Source organism: Lipotes vexillifer, unplaced genomic scaffold, assembly GCF_000442215.2.
Source record: "Lipotes vexillifer unplaced genomic scaffold, Lipotes_vexillifer_v1.1 scaffold664, whole genome shotgun sequence".
Taxonomy (NCBI): domain Eukaryota; kingdom Metazoa; phylum Chordata; class Mammalia; order Artiodactyla; family Lipotidae; genus Lipotes; species Lipotes vexillifer.
Genome location: NW_006782421.1, coordinates 2,271,630 through 2,287,781, shown reverse-complemented (window position 1 = coordinate 2,287,781; position 16,152 = coordinate 2,271,630). Strand labels below are relative to the sequence as shown.

At 37.4% G+C, this 16,152-nt stretch overlaps 1 protein-coding gene across 1 annotated transcript in view; it reads left to right on the top strand.

The window, feature by feature from the left end:
* The window catches only part of HELZ (helicase with zinc finger), a 149,966-nt gene that overhangs the window by 26,528 nt on the left and 107,286 nt on the right, over positions 1-16,152 (top strand). Inside the window, exons 5-6 of the mRNA XM_007455280.1 lie at positions 9,854-9,978; positions 12,470-12,526. Coding sequence (XP_007455342.1) covers positions 9,854-9,978; positions 12,470-12,526 — 182 coding nt within the window. The remainder of the gene's footprint in view (positions 1-9,853; positions 9,979-12,469; positions 12,527-16,152) is intronic.

The window sequence follows — 16,152 nt, the reverse complement described above, 5'->3', positions numbered from 1 at the left end:
CTGCTGAATATTCCATGGCGTAGATGTGCCGTAATTTATTCAGCTATTCCCATATTGACGGGCATTCAGGTGGTTCTAGTTTTCTAGTTTGCTATAGTTCATCCTGTAATAAACATATATTCCTTCTTACTGTTGCCTTTGTTTCTTTATGGTAGTCTTAAAAGTTAGATATCTGGGTTAAGGAGTTTTAAAAGTTGGATGTCTGGGTTAAAATACACTTGAATGCCTGTTTCCTGTGAGCTCACTAACTGGAACTCTCAGTCTTGACATTGTGACAATGTTGTGTGTGAGAAATGGCCCCTCTTTCTTTAATGTTCCCTTCCTTGAGTACTAGTGAGGTTGACGCTTTTCATTTGGAGACACACAAAGTCCCGAAGAGTAACTGACTTGTGAAGAGCTGTCGAAGGGTAAACGCTGTGGGTGAAGGAACATAAGGAAAAACGCTGCACTTTTTGAATTGTTTTACTTAGCGTTTTCAAGTTAGATACTATTTTACAGCTGCTGAATTACCACAATAAAAGCTTAACCAGGAAACCTTGGGGATGAAGGATAAGCCTGTTACCTGGATTGTGATCATCGTAACATGAATGTATACGTATGTCCGCACTCACCAGACTGTATACATCAATCACGTGCAGTTTTTGGATACTGATTATGTCTCTGTAATGTAGGGAGAAAAGTTTAACCAATGTCTGAGATAAGGTTGCAGTGAAATGAGTGTATGCTTGTGGTGTGGTAGAGTATGAAGCGGAATACGGCTTGGTAACATGTTCGTTCCTTTGACCCACTAATCTTAGTTCTGGGATACTGTCCCAAGTAAATATTTCAAAAGAAGGAAGAAATTGTATGTGGAATGGTTTTCATTGCAATACTGTGTGGAAAAGCAGAAAATCGGTTAGCTTGCAATAAGGGTTCATTGATTACACTCTGTGCCTTCCTTGTTACCATTTATGTGATAAGTAAGAACGTGGAAGTGCTTATTTAATGTATATAAACTTTGTCGTTTGAAACAGACATTTGGGAATATTGGCAGAGTTTACATGTGTATATTGCTGATTGTAGAGTTCTGCTTTTATATTATGTACATGTAATTTTTTTTTCTTTTCACCTTTGGTAACTTGTGTTTTTTTAATTGAAATACAGTTGATTTATAGTATTAGTTTCAAGTGTACAGCAAGCTTATTTTTATATGAGGTAATAAAATACCACAGTTAAGCAGTCAGTAATAAAAAGCAACACGAGAATCTCAATCTCTGTTAATTATTATATTGGTTTGTAACGCTAGATAGCCCGAATAGCTCCTGCCTTAATGGCCCCAGAGCTTTGTTTGAATTTTATGTACTAGAGTATCATCCTGGCGTCTGTTCCCTCGCTGTCAGGCTGCTCAGTTTGCCTCCTTACGACCCTCAACAGCCGCATTGCAGCCACCCTCCCCCTCTTCTCCACTTGCTGCTTCTGACCCTGATTTCACTTCCTTGGGCAGGGATAGGAAACCAGACAGGCAATCTTTGTCATGGAGTTAAAAAACATTGAAAAATTTTTTATTATGAAAAATTTTAAACATACAGGAAACTAGGGGAAAGAGTATAATAAACATTCATAGTCTCGAAACTTAGGTTGTAACCTTTTGCCATATTTACTTCATTAATTTTTTTCTGAACTAATTAAAAATAATTATAGACCTCATGATATTTCCTCCTAAATACTTTAGTACACATCTCTAAAAAATAAGGTCATAACTGTATAACCACAATATTATTATTAACCTAATAAAAATGGCCATAATTCCCTGATATCCAAAACCAGTCCATAATCAGATTTACCTGGCTGTTCCCAAAATGTTTTTTTTTAAGGCTGATTTGTTTAAGCCAGGAACTAATCAGAGTCATAAGATTTAATAGTTGGAATTCTACTTAAATAAGAAATAGATTCTGAGTGAGGACTCAAGGGCATCCTGAAAATAAACTACACAGACTTGTAAGTTCATGGAGTTTAGTTCTGAGTTTGGTGTTGTGTTCTGGATAGTGAGGGTTGTCAAGCCAGTGACCACTGAGTAAGTGAGGTGGTCACGTCTGTTTTCATTATCTGGACATGCGCTGTATTTGGCGTAACAGGAAAACTTTCATAACATAAGGATTCTTTTTCTTCCTCTGAAATATTCATCATATAGGAAACTCACTTTTTTTTTTACACTAACAAAAGGGAATGAGGTAAATGGAGAAAGTGAAATCAAAAGATAGTCTCTTATCAACTAAGAGTTTTGTGCTACATGTACTGTGTAGACCAGACTCAGTCATTATAACATCAATGGATACTTTTCGTAAGGCTGCAAGATTTTTATTTTATTTTATTTTATTTTAGGCTGCAAGATTTTTAAACCCTAGGTGATAGTGTCATTAATTTAAGAAATTAATGTAAACAAAGGAGTTTGGGCCATCAATTGGTATTCATTATGTTGATAACTTGCCCTGTGAAGTAAGTGATTCAGTAACCAAAAAGCCCTGTTAAATAGATGCTGACTGTATTACAAAAGGCAAATTGATACAAGATTGATTGAACCTTCTGTACTTTCCTTCTCTGAAGAGTTTTGCTTAAATAGATTTTATATTTTATGGTAATTAAAAATGTTTTGGAAAAATAATTAATAGGGGTAACAATACTTATTCAGAATTATTTCTGTGTAAGACCCTCTGAAGTATTTTGTTTAATCACACTGTAATATCATTCCAGCTTTATGCGTGAGGAAACAGATTTTGTGAGATTAAGTAACTTGCTTCAGAGCATAGAGACAGTCCAGAGTGTCGGAGCTGTGGTTTTGAAGTGAGGTCTTTCTGATCTGAAAGGCCATGCTCCTTCTCTTTATCCTAAGGTACAACCTATTTATTCCTTAGGGTTTTACAGACATTATTCTATTGAGTGTAATAAACCTGGGGGGGAAAAAGGCAAATGGGTATTTTATATTCTAGAAATGAAAAACACTGAGGCTCCGGATCACGTAGATGATAGTGGAGCGGGACAGGAGTTTGGATCTTTAAGCGTCTAGTCCATCCAGTTTTTCCTGTTGACCAGAATGTTAAATAGGGATGCAGTTCAATAATATTTCTTAATTACTTGTTCTTTAGATCCACTTGCGGTAACTACTTTAAAAATGTCATGTATATAAGCTTTATTTCTCCAACAGGAATTTAAATAAAAACTTTTTACTTTGAAATAATTATGGATTCACAGGAAGTTGCGAATATAGTACAGAGTGATCCCATGTACCTTTCCCCCCACTGGTTCCATCTTTCATAACTGTAGTACAATATCAAAACCAGGAAGTTGACATTGGTTCAATGAATATGTGTAATTCTATTTCATTTTATTATGTGTAGATTCAGGTAACCACCAGCACAGTCCTGATGCAGAAGAGTTCCATCACAGTGAAGATCTCTCTTGTGCTACCCTTCGCAGTTACACTCACTGTCTTCCCTCCCTGTGTAGCCCCTGGCAGCCACTAATCTGTTCTCCACCTCCATAGTTTTGTCATTCTGAAAATACCACATAATGGAACCATCTTGTACGTGATCTTTTTAAGGATGACTTTTTTTCTCTCACCATGTGTTTGAGACCCATCCAAGTTTTTGTGTGTGTCAGTAGTTCATCCATTTTTATGGCTGAGTGGTATTCCACAGCATGACTGTACCACAGTTTGTTCTTCAACAGGAACCTAAGGCTTTCTGGAATAGGACCTTAACTTCCACTCTTCATTTCCCCATAATGCCTATTAACTGTTTTAAGTAAAGTTCTTATATGTAAGTTGTTAGGGATAGAATATAAATCAGGAACGTGTTTTTTTAATATTTAAGTTGGAGACCATCCTCTGAGTATGCAGACTCTCTTTTTTTTTTTTTTTGGCGGTACACGGGCCTCTCACTGTTGTGGCCTCTCCTGTTGCAGAGCACAGGCTCTGCACGCGCAGGCTCAGTGGCCATGGCTCACGGGCCCAGCCGCTCCGCGGCATGCAGGATCTTCCCGGACTGGGGCACGAACCCACGTCCCCTGCATCGGTAGGCGAACTCTCAACCACTGCGCCACCAGGGAAGCCCCAGACTCTTTTGTATGAGTAGATATTTAAGTAAGCAATAGTCTTTGAACTAGGCCCTTTGAACTCAGTTGCAAGAGCCTCACCATGGTTGTATGACTGTCTGTTCTAGACCTTTTCTTATTTATGCAGGGTGTCAGTTATAGTCATGAGTGACATTATAAATGTATTTCATGTTGTTTTTCACTCATAGAATAAATACTAGCATTAATTTTATATTAGCTCAAATTATATGTATACCATAAAAAGAGAAGATTTAAAATGAGTGGTACCTTGCCTTGTAAAATCTCAATAAAAACTATACGAAAGCGGGGCGGGGGGGGGGGGGGGGGACTGACGGACACAGACGGGCAGGATGACGACACTGAAATTAAGATTATTGTGAACACCTGAAAACATAGCCCTCTCATATAGTGCAAAGAAAATAGAAGAGGAGCAAAATGTCAGTTCTTCTCAGTAAGCAAATTATTTTTTTAAAAAGTAAGCAAATCAACCATGGAAACAATGAAGTAAGGGAGTGCCTTAGCAGAGGATTTTCCACACTCAGGATTTCCTCTGAGTGCTTACAACGGACATAGAAAGATGTTGACTTCTGACGTTGAAATAAAGGCAGTGAAAGAGTTTTAAGATAAAAAAAATACAGTTAAGTTGATTTTTTAAAATAGAACTTCCAGTTTTTTTAAATTTTATTTATTTATTTATTTATTTATTTATTTATTTATAGCTGCATTGGGTCTTGGTTGCTGCACTCAGGCTTTCTCCAGTTGCATCGAGCAGGGGTTAACTCTTCGTTGTGGTGCATGGGCCTCACTGTGGAGGCTTCTCCCGTGGGGGAGCACAGGCTCCAGGCACGCGGGCTTCAGCAGTTGTGGCACACGGGTTCAGTTGCTCTGCGGCATGTGGGATCTTCCTGGACCAGGGCTGAAACCCATGTCCCCTACATTGGCAGGTGGATTCTTAACCACCGCACCACCAGGGAAGCCCCCTTCTTCCAGTTTTTGAACAGTTAACAGAGATTAACTTTCCTGTAATGATATAGCAAATGCATCGTGGAAATTAGGGTTCTTTATAATGAGGAGGCTGAAGGCTCGGCAAGCAGCATGCTCTCTCTCTCTCTCTCTTTCTAATGCACACACAGTACAACAGGCCACTCAGGAGTCCAAGAGCCTTTACACTGAGCTGCAGTTGAAGGAAAGAGTACTTCCAAAAATATACAATAAGGTCTCAGCTTCAAAGTTTATGGCACACACAAGAGGGCTGTAAAAGAGATGCAGAGATCTTTTGTGACCAGGTTAAGGACTGAATACTGGAAGGAGCAAAGAGCAAGGTAGCAGGGATTTGGGGAAAAAGAAAAGAAAGAATGAGAGAGAGTATAGTATTTAAATCTGGAGATGAAATATTCAGAAGAGGTCTGTGTGATACGTGAGATTGAATACTGTTAAGGCTTTTCATTTTCCAAAAGCGTCTTATAAAGGAAAGATTATATCTGCAAAAGACCTTGGTAGGAAGGACATAAAATGCCACAAAAGCTGCAGTCCGCGTGTCTTAAAGTATTATGTATTACACTTGGAAGTAAAGAGAGGGCAAGGGGAAGAAGGGTTGAGACAGAGGAGAAGCGTGGTGGAAAAAAAAAAAAATACTATTTGGAAAAATGGACCCGGCTGAGAGATTTGCCACAGAGTTCTTATTCTGGTTTACCTTATACTTTTTGTTACTTGTTACAAGTGGACATTTTAACCTGACTTAGGCCTTCTGCTGTTTGGAGTCTGTTTATAAACTCCTCCCCTAACCCCACCCCAGTAGATGTTTGGCTGTAAGTTTATTGCCCCAAAATTAAATGGCTGATATTTAGGAAAGGAATTTATTTATAAATTATAAGTCTGTTTTATATATTTATTAAATGAATCTATTTCATTTTTGATTCAGTTCCTGATGTGTTGGTTCTGAGAATGTGATTATTTCCAAGTGGTGAATAACTTCACTTTATTAATGACTCAAGGATTTAGTTTAATGATAATTTTAAAATTTCTTTCAAAAAATTTGGAAAAATGCTACCTTGATTAGGCTATGCTCTTCAATAAAAGGCTTTAGAAATAACAAAGGACTTGATAAGAAAAATACCCTTTTATGGTCATGTTACTGAAAAAATACAGACTAATATTCAGCATTTACTGAACTTTAAGCTTGTTTTAAATTATCTTTCTCATTGCAGGTAATGCTTTACAGGCAAGGGGAATTGCATTTTAATTGTTGATCCTCTCCTTTTGGTAGCCAGGGGCTGTCAAACACTTACAGAAGATGTTTTTGTTGAAACAGTTGAATGAGTGCTCCTTTAAGATTACTCATATTCTGGTCCAAAACATTCCAAGTAAGACATATTTCAAGTGTTAGAAAATCTTACAAAAACTTAAGAATGAGAAGGGATAGAGACTTGAATTTAGCAATGCAGCTAAGGTGTTCAGATTTTTCCTTTGTAACTCCCAGGGGAAGGAAGGAGTTATGTGCTCACAGTAGAATTTCACAAGATAGTTGGGGGAAGAGAATTTATTTGTAAGGAATCATAACTTTTTTACAGTTGCCCAAGATTAGGTTATGTTTTAATGTCATCTCTTTTGGCAAGTTCAATTATTATAGCTGAGGCAAGTTTAAGAATACACTAGGCCATACTCTGTTTTCTTTCAAGCTTTTTCAAGATGTTAAAGGTAATACAGGACCAGATTGGCAGCACTGCAATTTGATTTTATCATATGACACCATAGCAGGATAGCTTTTTATCTATAGTAGTTGACTGTTTCTTTGCCATAGTTCTTCATGTGGGATCCTACAAGACATAAACTGAATTGCATTTAAAGACAGCCGTTAGAAGAAAGTACATCAGTAGTGTTTCTTGTCTATAATGTTTAGAGAGAAGAAAGGGAAACATAATTTTGACAAATCTGGAGACATTTAGACATCAGTGTAATGGAAGAACTTTTGCAAAATAAAATTCAGCATATACCTTGTACGAAACCAAAGATCTCTGAAAAGTGCTTGTAAAAATATCATGTCATTTAATACTCTTTAAACATGACATAGTCATCTGAGATTGAAATATTCTTACATTTTTTTCATTTCCCTGAGGCATTCTTCAGCTCTGGACAACTAGTTTCTTAATATCCCAATTACTGAAAAGGAACTAGGGTAGTTCCTCAACAGTTCTTAATACTATTTTATAATTTTTAGAGGGGAATGTAACATCTAGGGAACTCTTGAGGAGATTGTGCTAGATACTTCGTATAAGTAACACAGTTAGTCTTTACCACAACCTTATTAGGTAGCTACTGTCACCTCCATTTTACGGGGGAGGAAACAGGCTTAGCGAATGTGAGTGATCCAGACCTTGGTAGGACTGTCATGTTTCTTCAGAGCATTTTATTAATGCTTTCATTATATTATTTGATCCTTGCAGCACATTTTTTCATCTTGCAGTTCTACAGATGACCACACTGAGGACCAGAGAGATAAAATGACTTTTGCCGAAGGTCATATTTGAGTAGTTTCAGGAATAGTAAGATCTGGGGGGAGATGTGGACTTACTGTGGAATTTTCTGAGATGCTCAAGACATTCTTAAGGATGCTTCGTTGTTGTTATTCATGTATTGGAATTGTCAGTTGAGGAGATAAGTGATCTGTAACATGGATGCTGTGACAGCAGGTTGGTCTAAACTGAAAGTAATTGAATAAAACCGTCTTGAATACAGAGACTGCAACTTTCAATTTAGTAATCTGATTCAATAAAGTATATATGTAGAAAGATTTTTATTACAGTGTTTTGTTTTTTTTTTTTTTTTTTTTTTTTTTTGGGATGGCGGGGCCTCTTGGCCATCTATATGTCTTCTTTGGAGAAATGTTGATTTAGGTCTTCTGCCCATTTTTTGATTGGGTTTTGTTTTTGTTTTTTTTGTGGTCCGCAGGCCTCTCACTGCTGTGGCCTCTCCCGTTGTGGAGCACAGGCTCCGGACACGCAGGCCCAGTGGCCATGGCTCAGGGGCCCAGCCGCTCCGCGGCATGTGGGATCTTCCCGGACCAGGGCACGAACCCGTGTCCCCTGCATCGGCAGGCGGGCTCTCAACCACTGCGCCACCAGGGAAGCCCCATACAGTGTTGTTTTTAATAGTTAAAAATTGGAACTGTTCTGGATCAAGGGAATAGTTAAGTAAATTGATGTATCTACTTGATGGAACATTATATAGCTAATAATATGATAAATATAAACACTGTAATATGGAAAATACTGAATGTGCCAAGGGGAAGTAAAGTAGGATATAAACTGTTATATCAGTTAAAGTCATGTAAAAATTATGTAAATATTGATCAGAATTTGAAGAGAACATGAATAAGTGAAAACAGTTTTTTGGTTGAGTGGTGAGTTTATGGTGAACTTCTGGGTAGAATTTTATTAGTGTTCTTTTGTTATGTTATTTGGGTAATAAAAAAATTGAACCATATAACATAAGGATATATTCAGTACAACCAAAATAAATATATTAAGAACAGGGATTCCCTGGTGGCGCAGTGGTTAAGAATCCGCCTGCCAATGCAGGAGACATGGGTTCGAGCCCTGGTCCGGGAAGATCCCACATGCTGCGGAGCAGCTAAGCCCGTGCGCCACAACTACTGAGTCTGCGCTCTAGAGCCCGCGAGCCACAACTGCTGAGCCAGCATGCCACAACTACTGAAGCCCGTGTGCCTAGAGCCCGTGCTCGGCAACAAGAGAAGCCACCGCAATAAGAAGCCTGCGCACCGCAACGAAGAGTAGCCCCTGCTCACCACAACTAGAGAAAGCCCACAGGCAGCAATGAAGACCCAACGCAGCCAAAAATAAATAAATAAAATAATTACATTTATTAAAAAAATATGTATATATATATATTAAGGACGGACCCAATGGACTTTAAATGCAGTATATTATATTGATACTTAAACAAAACATTTCCTTGAAAATAATTAGAAAAAATGCAATTTCCAAAATATTTTCTTTCAGCAAATTATCTTTTTGCAAAGGAAGCTGAAGTGTGTATAAACTAAAAATAGAATCTTGGACTTAGCAATAAAGAGAAGGGTACAGATTGTTTTACTGGTTGAACCATTGGCAGTTGTGGGAAATCATCTCAAATGACATGGCATAAAAATGAGTATATTCTGTATTGTTAGAAATATGTCCTTGTGATTGTATTAAATTAAGTCAGTAAACCTTTGCAGACAAATTGGGTAGCATTTTCTCTGGCCATTTGACACTCGGGTTCTTAGTTAATCTTGCTGGTTTTGATAAAAGCTAATTCTTAATTGCTTAGGAATATCAAAATATTGAGGTTTGCAGTTTCTGTTCTTAATGTATTTTAATGGCACTGGGTCTCTTTGTCAAAAATGCAAGAACTTTATTCAGCGCATATCTATCTCTGCAGTTTAAAAGCCCTCATTTACCCAGAAATCATAGGTTGAACAGTATTTTCACTGGAGAGCTGTAAGATTAATTCTCCTCATGAATTTGCAGTGATCCTACCAGACTATATAGGCTGTAGTAGGTTAGGTATGTTGATTGTCCCATGTTTTTTCTTGGCTTTATGCATGTCATGGACAGAACTGAAACATCACTGCCTTCCTCTAGTAGTTCTAGTTATTCTTCTGGTATGAAAGAAGTCATGCTTGGGATAGTGTGCTGATGATAAAATTGAGAAAAATGTGTATCGAATGTTACGCGGTTAATGATGGCTGTTCTTTTCATGACAGTGCTGGGAGAAGGACTGGCCGAGGGAGATGGTACCTTTCAAGCAGTGCTTTGCTGCATGCAGCTTAAAGGAAAGCTCCAACCTGTATCCAGCATTCTTGCCAAGTCACTGACAGGAGAGTCCCTGGTATGTTGATGAGTTCTAAATTTGAATATCTGAAAAGGGATTCATCCATTTGACTCCTTAGGTGTATTACCTACGTTCCTCCAGGTTCTGTCAGAAATCAAAGTTTGTAAGTATCTTGAGATGCTTATTTCTCTTCAACAAACTGATCTTTAATCATTGGATTCTTGTAGTTTGTGATAATATATATAAGAATTGCAGATATTTTTTAAGCTTTGAAAGTATAGAATAACTAAATGATTTTCTTTAAAGGTATAATTTAACAGAACCTGGAAATATTTTTGAATTTTAAAATGCTCCTGTGGACATATGATCTTATAGGGTTCTTAAATTCAACAGTTTATTTTATAAAATGCTTAAGTTTATCTAAACTAAGTAATAATTACTTTTGTTTCTGAAGATGTCATATGTGTAAGTTAATATTCATGACTGCTCTGATGGAGTTACCTAATTCTTTTCAGACTTTGGGATAAATGTTTGTATGTAGTATATAATTTTTGAGAGTTTTTGTTTGTTTTTGGCTGAGATAATTGAAAGACTTCTTTTTTTGTACTTTAGAGTTGGCAATCTATAGAAATTGGAAGAAAAGAGATATTATAACTTTTTTTTACCAGTTGGTAACTGTTACAGAATTGGCTGATATTTTTCAGGAATCATAATGAAAAACAGTGAAAGCAAGAAAATATATGTATACTTTGTTATACAGCATGAATTCTCTATACGTTTATTCTGAATTAACATAACTTGTGGAAAGCAGGAGCAAAGTTGTGTTTTCACTGCAAATAAATATATATTGGGTAAAAAAAAAATTGGAAATTAGGAAAGTACTTTGTATATTGTTGAGTGCAATGTAATGACCCGTCTCAGAGGGTAGTTTAGTTATTTTCTAAGGAATTAGTTTGCTGTGAATTGTTTAGTTGGTTTAACAATATTTTTGGATGTCACCATTTTAACAAATGAATATAAAAGCTAAGATGTGTTATTAATATAGCAAAATTGTATGGGTATTTAGTTCTAAATAGATGATAAAGAATAGCTCTCTTCTTTATTATTTAGATAATTCTATCCTTAAGGAACTTTTCTATATAAGTTAAGCATGTTACACAGTTTTGCCTGTTGGATTTTTACTTATTTTATTATTTTTTAATGTATTGGGGTATAATTGCTTCACAGTGTTGTGCTAGTTTCTGCTGTACAGCGAAGTGAAATAGCCACACATATTCCCCCCGACCCCAACTTCTGGATTTCCCTCCCATCTAGGTCACCACAGAGCATAGAGTAGTAGTCACCACAGAGCTGTACAGCAGGCTCTCAGCTAGTTTTATGTTCCATACACAGCAGTGTATACATGTCAGTCCTAATCTCCCAATTCATCCCACCCTCCCTTTCCCCCCTTGGTGTCCATACGTTTGTTCTCTACGTCTGTGTCTCTATTTCTGCTTTGCAGATAGGTTCATCTGTACCACTTTTCTCGATTCCACATATATGCATTAATATATGGTATTTGTTTTTCTCTTTCTGACTTACTTCACTCTGTATGACAGTCTCTAGGTCCATCCACATCTCTACAAATGACCCAGTTTCATTCCTTTTAATGTCGGAGTAATATTCCGTTGTATATATGTACCACGTCTTCTTTATCCATTCATCTGTTGATGGACATTTAGGTTGCTTCCATGACGTGGCTATTGTAAACAGTGCTGCAATGAACATTGTGGTACATGACTCTTTCTGAATTATGGTTTTCTCAGGGTATATGCCCAGGAGTGGGATTGGTGGGTCATACGGTAGTTCTATTCTTAGTTTTTTAAGGAACCTCCATACTGTTCTCCATAGTGGCTGTATCAACTTACATTCCCACCAACAGTGTAGGAGGGTTCCCTTTTCTCCACACCCTCTCCAGCATTTATTGTTTGTAGATTTTTAAATTTAAAATTAGGAAGAAGCAATTTGCTTTCAAATCTCAAGTGAAATTTGAATTTCAGAAGAGTGAATGTCTTATATATTTTCCTTCAACAGCTTTGTTAATGAACCATCTTTAGGTAGTGTGATCATTGTATGTGAATCTGAGTCATAAGTAACTGAGTTCACCATTTTGTAAATCTAGCCTATTAGTTTTAGGAAAAAGGAGTTTTAAAAAGTTGAGGTTAAAAAAAAAAAGTTGAGGTTTATTTTTTTCTTTACTTACTCTATCTTGCTCTCCAGTGATACCCTTTGTGAATATTTTATTGAATTAATCTTAAATTCTTAGGCAAGGTGAATACAGTGTTTTAGGGCACACTGTATCTTTTGTCCTGTTAATCTTTTTAACTTTGCACATAGGTGGTTAGCTTTGTCATCACCTCTATGATGGTAATGGTAATGAGGATGGGAGATGAGCATAGCATCGGTTTTCTTTTTACAGATGAACCTTAGAAACAGCTGAAGAGTTAAGTCCCCATAGTAAAGAACTAATACACTACTTGGTTTTTCCGTTTTTCATTTGCCGTTTCAGAATGGGATGGTAACAAAAGATTTGACAAGACTAAAAATACTTCTCACAGAAACGGAGGTAAGACTATTTCAGTGGATCTCTTTAGGAAGAGTTTAACTCAGTCTGGCTAGTATGTATTCTTTATTAAAATTTGGAAAATCACTGGGCATCAGCAAGGCTTTAAAGATGGGGCACTGCAACCTTTAGACTTTCTGTAACCAGGCTTGGTCCCATCCTAGGAACTTTGCTTCCTATCAACGTGCCTCTGCATCCCAGGTCTTCTGTTTTGTCCCTAAGTTTTGTTAGCTGTCTCTGGCCAATAAATGGAAAGATAATGGGGAAATTTTAGTTTTTAACTACATCTGGCTATTAGAAAATTCTGTTATTAAAAGTGAGATACTCCTCAAGCTTTCTGTGTTTTTAAGTAACTAATGGAAGTCTGTGATTTGAGGAGTTTTTTTAGGGAGTGAGTTTAGCTGATGGAAATAATGTGTATCAGGGTAAATGGTGAACAAAAATGTGCTCTGGTGAAGCACTTGAAGGCCGGGGACAGCAGTGGCATGTAAAAGGCCCGTGGCTTTGTAAGTCTCAAATTTCTATTCCTCATACAGGCATATAAAAGTATTTTTATTTAGATGTCTCATTTTAAAAATAGCCATTTTTGTCAGTTTTTATCATAAATGGAAGCCCATGTAAAGTGATCGATTGATTGGCTTATTTATTTAAAAAGTGGCACCTACTGTGTGCTAGGTATTATGCTTGGTGCTGAGGATACAGCGCTGAACAAGACACTCGTGGTCCTTGTCGTCTGGGAGGTTAGAGTCTTGGGGAGGAGATAGACAATAAATACATAAATTAATTAAACAAGTAGAGGTATAATTCGCATTGAGGTAAGTGGTATGAGGGAAAAGAATAAGCTTTCTGTGATGGAAGAATAACTGGCATGGTGGTGAGGGGACGAGACACTTAAGCTGAGTTGAGAATGGAGAAGGTGCTGGTCTCGCGGAGAGTGCGATAAGGGTGCTCCCATCAGGCCAAGAGGATGAGAAGAGCCCCCAGGTGTAAACCTTGACCACCTGTAGATTACTTTCCCACTTCAAATCTAATCATACATCGCAGTTCATACCAACAAATAAGTAAGCAAAGAAGATAGTCATCGTGAATTATATAAGCTGCATAAAGATACTGTTTGTTTTGCTACAATTAAATATAGCCTTTTAAAAAATGTTATTTTCTTAGTCTTATGTTATCTTATTATGAATTAACTGAGACTCAATAAGCTCTAATTAACTTCAAAGCCATTCCCCTTCTGGTATATATGTAGTCTTTTAATTTCTAAGAAGTAAAATATGACCATTATAAGTGTTTTAGACTTTTAAACTGAGAACATGAAATAAGATGATTTGGGGCCTTGTTCTCCTCTTTTATTACCTTAGTTGAATTAGCAGCTTTACACATGATAATCACACACAAATATGTATAAAATTTTACTTTTAATATTTATAATCCTGTTATGTATAAGGTCACAAATATCACTTGACTCTCATTTTGTGGCTGTACTTTTGGAATAAGTGACTTAAATTTTGTTTATAATTTCTTTTCTGTGTAACCAGAGTAGTAGTATTTTTGGTTAGTGAACTGGTACTATTAAAAAATCCATCTAGAAAAAGCTAACAAACAATGATACCCTTACTTATTATTGCACCTGACGTATTTATTTATTTATTTATTTTTTCCTTGCGTTATGCGGGCCTCTCACTGTTGTGGCCTCTCCCATTTGCGGAGCACAGGCTCCGGACGCGCAGGCTCAGTGGCCATGGCTCACGGGCCCAGCCGCTCCGCGGCATGTGGGATCTTCCCGAAACGGGGCACGAACCCGCGTCTCCTGCATCGGCAGGCGGACTCTCAAGCACTGCGCCACCAGGGAAGCCCGCACCTGACGTATTTAAAAACAGCAACAATTTGTTATTTAAAGATTGGGCTGAGCTGATGTTTAACTTGTAAATGCTGGTGGATTAGAATAAAGACATGGAGCTAAAGGCTGACTAATGAAAAGAAAAACAACACATATTCTTTAGAAAAATTTCAAATATCCAATCAATAGATTTGATTGTAAACTTACAGGAATTCTAGCAGTGTGAACTTTGGCTGCCTTCCCTGAAGGTCTCAGTAAAGACTGAAGATCACAAACGTAATTGCTGTTGCCTTTCTGTCTTAGGGTCTGAGCATATAAAAAGGGTGTTAAAAAAACAAAACTAAACACAATACCTGGAAACGAAAAGCCACAGTGGCCAAATATTCAGCCCAGGCTTGAGCTTCTCATTTTTACCACCTCTTCTGATGAGGATGTGCTGTTCACCAGACCCCACCAGACTGAGAACTACAGTGTCAGCACATGCATACTCTGCCCGTTTGCAGATTGTTGTAGATGCTGACTCACGAAATACACCACGTATGTTTCCCTTCTGACAGTTATAAATGCTTTAAGCTTTATTTCATTACCAAAACATTTTTTCCCCATTTTTTTCCTCACATATTTGGTAAATTTATTTTGATAAATTTTTTTAGAGGAGATACTTTCAATTCCTACTTGAAGTGAATTTTTAGCTCTTATAAATTCTGTGTAGTTAGAATCATATTTTAAGGGCTAGTGTGGGACTATGCTGCTTAGATCTTGCTTATAGAATTTTAAAGGATCTTTTAATATACCTTTTTGGTGGGCATAGAGACCTTATAATGTTAATAATTACTCCTGATTTATTTGTTAGCTTATGTATTCTTGTATTCAGTCCTCATTTTACAAAAAGAATGGGTTGTCTTTAAAAACTTGTTATTAAGTAGTTTGAGAATCAGAAGGCATTTTCCTGTTGAAACAGTATTATGGTGATTTAGTTTCAGCCCAACCTAAAAAGGGTCCAGTTTAATCAGTGACATGTAAATTATGGTGATATTATAGTTTCAGTTATACCCAATTAGCATTTATGCCATTCTTTCTATGGTACAAGACATTCCAAATATCATCTTGGGATACGGTTTCCTCCTTCTCATTCAGTTCAACATTTACTGAGTGCGTGTGCTGTTCAAGGTTCTTTGGGTTTTGGAAAGCTGAGAAATCCATGAAAAACAATCTGAAGGGCCAGCCCAAGATGTGCATAGCTAATGTACCCACAGGGCAGCCTGTGGTCAGTAGGTTCTGTAATGGAAGTACAAGCAGGGAACGGAGAGATAAATACCCTGCAGGGAAACCAGGGAGGCTAGTGTCAGAACTGAAGTTAAAGGATAGAGGCGGCTAAGTAAAGACCCAGGAGTGACTTGGAACAGTAAGTTGGCAGTCAGTTGGCTCAGGGGTAGATGAGACAAGTAGTAATGATGCTCTTACCTAGGATAGTGGCAGGGGGCGTTGAGTATGAGACAGACGTGAGAGGCATTCTAGACCTGGTTGGGCAAAGATTTGGAGAATACTCGGAGCAGGACAGAGTCTGACTTTCAGGGTTTCAGCCTGGCTCTTTTGGGGGATGATGAGTCCATTAACTTGAGATAAGCAGCACTGAAGGAAGATGAGACTTGGGGTTAAAGTTGATGAATTTTATTTAAACATACTGTGTTTGAAGTGCATGGGTGGTCATCCATCCATCTACCCATCCACCCATCCATCCAGATTTACTGAGCATTCATTATGTGCCAGATCCTCTGAGGTGCAGGAA